This window comes from Enoplosus armatus, chromosome 3, assembly GCF_043641665.1.
Source record: "Enoplosus armatus isolate fEnoArm2 chromosome 3, fEnoArm2.hap1, whole genome shotgun sequence".
Taxonomy (NCBI): domain Eukaryota; kingdom Metazoa; phylum Chordata; class Actinopteri; order Centrarchiformes; family Enoplosidae; genus Enoplosus; species Enoplosus armatus.
The window spans coordinates 49,652-55,713 of NC_092182.1; the positions used below are offsets into that span (position 1 = coordinate 49,652).

The 6,062-nt window shown below is 39.6% G+C and overlaps 1 protein-coding gene across 2 annotated transcripts; it reads left to right on the plus strand.

Annotated features, from left to right (window-relative positions):
* Window positions 1–498: 498 nt before the first annotated feature.
* elf3 (E74-like factor 3 (ets domain transcription factor, epithelial-specific)) lies at window positions 499–4,982 on the plus strand. 2 transcript variants are annotated; one of them, XM_070902718.1, is made up of 9 exons: window positions 499–638; window positions 822–982; window positions 1,684–1,917; window positions 2,216–2,323; window positions 2,413–2,556; window positions 2,660–2,746; window positions 2,839–2,958; window positions 3,191–3,386; window positions 3,946–4,982. In XM_070902718.1, the coding sequence occupies exons 2-9, from the start codon at window positions 829–831 to the stop codon at window positions 4,055–4,057; spliced, it is 1,155 nt and encodes a 384-aa protein (XP_070758819.1). In that variant the 5' UTR covers window positions 499–638; window positions 822–828; the 3' UTR covers window positions 4,058–4,982. The 2 variants fall into 2 exon arrangements, with proteins under 2 accessions (XP_070758819.1, XP_070758820.1); XM_070902719.1 differs by having other exon boundaries at window positions 506–638; window positions 852–982.
* Window positions 4,983–6,062: the final 1,080 nt, after the last annotated feature.

Consider the following 6,062-nt stretch of genomic DNA (forward strand, 5'->3'; position numbering starts at 1 on the left):
AAAAAGAAATGGAAAACCTTGTATAGTTTGTTTATGTTTTGGGTAGAAAGGTGCAAATATTGGGTTAAGGAATTCAGTTTCCAAAAACGGATAACTGATATTTCAACATTTACTGAAGCAAATAATACTATACTACAGTTTGACAAACTGCTTTTGCGCTGAGTGAAGATCCTCTAACACATTACAGCACTGCTATCTAATTTTCAGTTAAATTAATCTAAGAAGGCAAAGTAAACCTTTAAAGGTTAACCCAAGTGTATAAATACAAATATAAACTAACCCTAACTGATAGTGTTAGAGATACAAAAAAGGGTTAGAGAGAATAGTAGGGCCGGTTTGTTTTGTTGATCAATTTCTCAGGAAAGCGGAGGAGGGATGGAGGTGTGGCCAGTTTCAGGTGGAATTCCCCTGAACTCACCTGAGTCCGTCCCCCCACCTTTACAGGACTATAAAGCTCCACAGGTGGTTAAAAGCAGCAGCAGGTACATTTTTGCCTCAGAGACAGAGGTTACCCAGATAACAGGCAGAGGAGAGCACTGATACTCAAACGGTGGAAATTATACAACACATGCTCACACTGCGGATTGTCCAGGAGCATCATTCTTTTGCATCATATAGTGGCTCCTCCTATAAATCAGGTAAAAGACATTATGTAACTATTTAATTGAAATATTAAAGTGGTCATGTTTAGAAGTGATAAAGATTTTGATTATGTTACAAAGCTGGACAACAACAAATACATGTGTTCATTAAATATAACCTCTCTTTGAATTGAAAACAGCTCTTCAGTTTTTTAAACAAGTATCTCCTATGTTTCTCAGTGTCTCCATGTCATCACCGTGCCTCAGCAGTGTCCTGACTCATGCCAACCTCACCATGTATCAGACTGGCGTCCCTGATGTACTGCCACAACCGTCCAATATGCTGCCCAGCATAAACACCCTGCAGATCAGCAATCCAGCATATAGCTCCAGCATAAACGGTAAGAGGAACACCAACTGCTGCTTTTAGGCTACACTCATTTCTGCCTCATAATTGCTGTAAGATTCAATTGTATGTGTGATCTGTGTGACACCTAAGAAATTACATTTTTATTAGTCCCTGGGCTGTGAAGCCTTTGTTAACCATTATAGTCCTGTCTGAGTTTCGTGGGCAGTTTCAGCTGAAGACTAATCTCTCAGTAAACAAGATCCTTTATTTTCAAACTTCAGCCAGTGGGACCATTAGCTCACTGAACTTTGCTTTGACCTCATTTAGACACTGCTGGCTCAATCATTTACCAGGCAGCCAATGTTTAACTCAGCATAACCGTCAAACAGAAGAATGTTGCCACCTCATAGTTGAAACAGCTCAGGCTTTGTTTGTCTGACCTAAGAGACACAAATCCAGACTGGGTGATGATGCAGACTGGTATCAGTCCACATCACTGGTAGATGAGCAGGTAGACATATTGCAGTACATTTACGAAAGAAATGTTGACATATTGTTTTTGTAGTTTGGAAGAGATAACTGTAAATCAGCTGAACTTTATTAGATTAATGAACCAAGATCAATATACACACTGTATGTAAAAACATACAGTCTCACTGCCATTTATAACTATTAATGCTCAATGCTGACTAGGGATCATTACTATAGATCATACTATAATATATAAAGTAATTCATGCCTATCTCTCTGCAGGTCAGTGGTACAAGCAGGTCAACCCTCACTGCTGGACTGCAGACAACGTTCTGGAGTGGATCAGCGACCAAGTAGAGAGCACCAAGTTCGATGCGAGCACCCTGAGTCTGGACTACTGCGCCATGGACGGCCCCTCCCTCTGCCAAATGAACCGGGACCAGATGTTCGGGGTCTTCGGCCCGCAACTCGGTCTACACCTCCAACAGAGTCTGCAGGAACACAAGACCAAATACGGTAAAATTGCATCTATCATGTGGGAATGATTTATAGAATTTCAAATCTGAAATATATCCAAATATAGTTCATGTTATTTGAGTTTTGGTTTCCAATTGCAGCATTAAGATTGTAGTGACCAAGTAAAGACTGTGTGCCAAAATTTACACAGCGCACCAGAATAAAACTAGCCTATATTAGGATCAAATTATGTCATCTTACAATACGTTTTCATTTGTACGTTTTCTTCTCCTGGATGAATACGTTTATGGCCAATTTTCATGGTCTAATTTTTCATCTTGTATCTTTCTCTTCCCAGAGCTGCAGAGCCTGCCAGAACAAGAGCTGAGCGAGACCTGCCAGCTCCTGGACAACTTCCTGGACAACCTAAACTTCCCTTTGCTCAGCACCATTAGAATTGGCCAAGGTATATATTGTATAGAGGTGTAACATACTAGCATAAAGAACATACTGTGTGGAAATCATAGGGCTAAAGCTGCTTCTTACTACCAACAGCTGAAGGAGCTGTCAGCAAGAGGGAGTTTGACTACAGGGATGATTATGATCTGACCAGTCTGACTATGGAGCCCATGACACCTCTGGGAGATGAGTACCTGTCTGATAATCACTCTGACAGCGAGTACAGCTCCTCTTCTAACAGTCAGTACTTCGTCCTCATGTTTGCTATCATCTTGCTCAGCTCTCCTGTCTCTAAGTTTCTCAAGAAGTCTGTATATCTAAAACATGTCTCTCATGTGTTCAGGTGGCATGTTTGGCTTCTCAAGCCTTGGATCACCAGAATCTGGCAGTGGCGATTCAGACCCGGAGTTCTCCTACCCTCTGATTTCAAGTGAGTTGACTGTAAAGTTCTTTGAATTCCACAATCTCAGCAGTGACAGTGAGTTTAGGTAAATGTCTGACAATTAACTATTGTATTTACAGAGGTGGACATCAAAACAGAGAAAGGAGAGTCTCGACTGAAGCGACCACGGGGGCGACCTCCTAAAGTCAGCAGAGAGCACAGCAGCAGCATTTATGACAATCCGAAGAAAAACAAACATGGTGAGGCCATGTTTGGAGAATCAGCATACTGTAAAACATCATGTAAAACTGTTCATGCAAAACATTGTTCAAAAGGCACCTGTACGTGAACACTGCTGAGCTGTTTTGCAGATTCTACTTTGCATCTTTATCAGGCTGCAGATGCACATCTGTTACTTGCATGCTTATGTTTATACATCCATGCACACACAAACACACATTTAGCTCATGGTGCCCCACTGTTTGTCTGCAGCACCTCGTGGCACTCACCTATGGGAGTTTATCAGGGACATTCTGATCCACCCAGAGAGGAACCAGGGCCTCATGAAGTGGGAGGACCGCCGTGAGGGTGTCTTTAAGTTCCTCAAGTCTGAGGCTGTGGCTCAGATGTGGGGCCAGAAGAAGAAGAACAGCAGCATGACGTACGAGAAACTCAGCCGTGCCATGAGGTGAGTTAAAGTAGCAGTTAATAGAGAAGAGTTTGATGTGAAAAATCCAGCTGGTTCATCAGCTTTCCATTACCATGTTTGGCCAGATTTAAAGAGGTTCTACAGTGATTTAGTATTGCACTTCTAGATTTCCTGAATTGTTCCTAGTATATATCAAGCTCCAAAAACAGTTCTTACATTTTCTATAATGCAACTTGACAGTGTCTTTCATTGGACCCTGGTGAACTGGTGAACACCCCTGGTTTTAAGAGGCCACATCCCCAGTTTGTAGATTTTTTCTTTCAAATTTAAGCCAAGATGACCCTGATGATGTCAGTTGACAAAGCTCCTCCAGAGCCAAAGAATACATTATTCAACTGTTTTGACAGGATCAGTAATACTCCCTATGATGCCTTCCCTTGGCATGTAAAAGTGCCCCTTTAATCCTAGTCTGGTCACTAGTGGAAGAACTGGAAGCCAGTTACTAACAAGTGCTATAAAAATAAGTGCAGCAGGTGATGAAGGGGACTGCATACTTTGTGTCTTAAACCTGGACTAACTGACCCTTTTCCTCCTTCAGGTATTACTATAAGAGGGAGATTCTGGAGCGAGTTGATGGCCGGAGGCTTGTGTACAAATTCGGAAAGAACTCCAGCGGCTGGAAGATTGAGGAGATTGGCATGGGCATGTGAGGCATCAGTCACCAAGGGGGTAGAAACCAAAAAGCCAATCAGAGCAGTAGTTCAGGAACTGGAAATACTTGTGTGGCCTGTCTGAAAAAAACTTGCTGCCCCAGATGTTTAAGACACTAACTTCCTCTTAGAAGGAAGGTGTTGCAGAAAATGTAAGCCAGTGTTTTTGGCTCTAGTAGGTTTTATGAACCAATAATAATGTTGTACCCATTTTGTGTTTTTGATTGTCACTACAGAAACTTTACTATGTGTGCAGTAACTAAAAAGGACATCGTTTTGGATGCTTGGGAGTTTCTGCAAGCACCTAGAGGCTGAAAAAGCTATTATACAGAATTCACTCTGGTGTTTGTAAATTTCTTTACTGATGCTGGATTAACTAATCTGTCACTATGGAGTTTGTTTTGGTATATGGCATTAATGACTGTATTGTGGCACTGGAAATATTATATTCTTTCTTTTCTTACTTTCATATTTACTGTCCTGTTATTCTAAAAGGGTGAAAGTATCACCATCATTTTCAATGGAAATGTAAAATCAGTTGTGGATCTGAATGTAGGACCAAGTTTAGAAAAGTCTTCTACTGGTAAACTCAATGTGAAGGGCAAAGACAGAACAGAGCGAGATAAATTTAGGTGATGCTACAGTACTTCACATTTATATAGTAACGATGTGCACTACATGTCTATCTGTATCACTTATTATAAAGTGTGTTTACACATTTGAGTAAAAAGTAATTTAGAAGTAACAATATCACATGTCTTATGATCATCACCTGTAAAAACTGTTGTATGAATTAGTCAGAAATCGGTTGCACATTGTTTGTGTGATTGTTTTAATATGATTAATCAATTTTGCTGTCATCCACTTTGGATTGATAAGTGTATATGTATGTTGAGTAAATCTCCTATCATTTATGATATCTCTTAATGGCATATTGTTTATATATAATAATACAATAAATATTGTATACATGTATTAACTTCCTGTTTTTGGATCAATTTTTAAAGCAGTACTCTGAGGATTTATTGGTATATCTGTAACCATGATGAAGGATGGAAGATAAGAATTTAGTATAAATGTGAGTGTTAATGTTCCATCTCTGCAGTCTTCCAAATTACAGAAGGTGATAGGAGGTAATAAAAAGGGATATTCCCACATTTGTGGCCGCTAGCCTTTCAGCTCTGAGTGGGACTTAAGTTATTGGATAACTAAGTGCAAGTAGGTAATTGGCACTGTAATTATTAGTGGGGGTAGGGACTATAGACATAAGAGTCAAATTTATGGTCTTATCCATCAGCTTTCTAACTGAACTACACTATGTATTATACTTTGACTACTCTCACGGCTGTATGAGCAGGAAACCACCCTGTATCATACAAATTAATTTTAAAGTATCCTGTCTAATGCTTCCAGTCAATGTTGACTTTAAGATTTGTGTGGCATTTTTGCCTTTATTGGATTGACAAAAGTAGAAACAGAAAACATTGGATGGAATCGAATGTGGAATACAGTATGTTGTCAGTGAATGTTTTGCAGATGCCTTAAGTATGAACATTTTGCTACATTTCTTACAAAAAACCTAGCTCGGGACCTTTGTTGTATGTCGTTGCCCATTTCTCCGTCATTTTCTATCATCTCTAGCTGTTACCATAAAGGCATAAAATGCTCTAAAAATATTCTAAAAGTATTTAACAGGCTGCAATGGGCGCAAGGGAGTAACTTTTGGGGGGTGATTCTGCATTCAACAATCATTAAATGCGTAGGTATTCAACTTCAGAGATGTAAAAGTGCTGGAATGTAGCTGCAAGAAACAGAAAGCAGCAGTCCATTTTATCACAGCAGGAAAAAACTGAAAAACAAAAACAAATGATAAAGATGGTGACCAAATGTTACTGGCACCTTCTAAATTCCAGGCAATAACAAATTTAAGACTAATAGACAGTCAAATCCATTAAGAGAAAAAGAAACTTAGATTAAAATGACATATTTACAAGAAAAAAAAAGA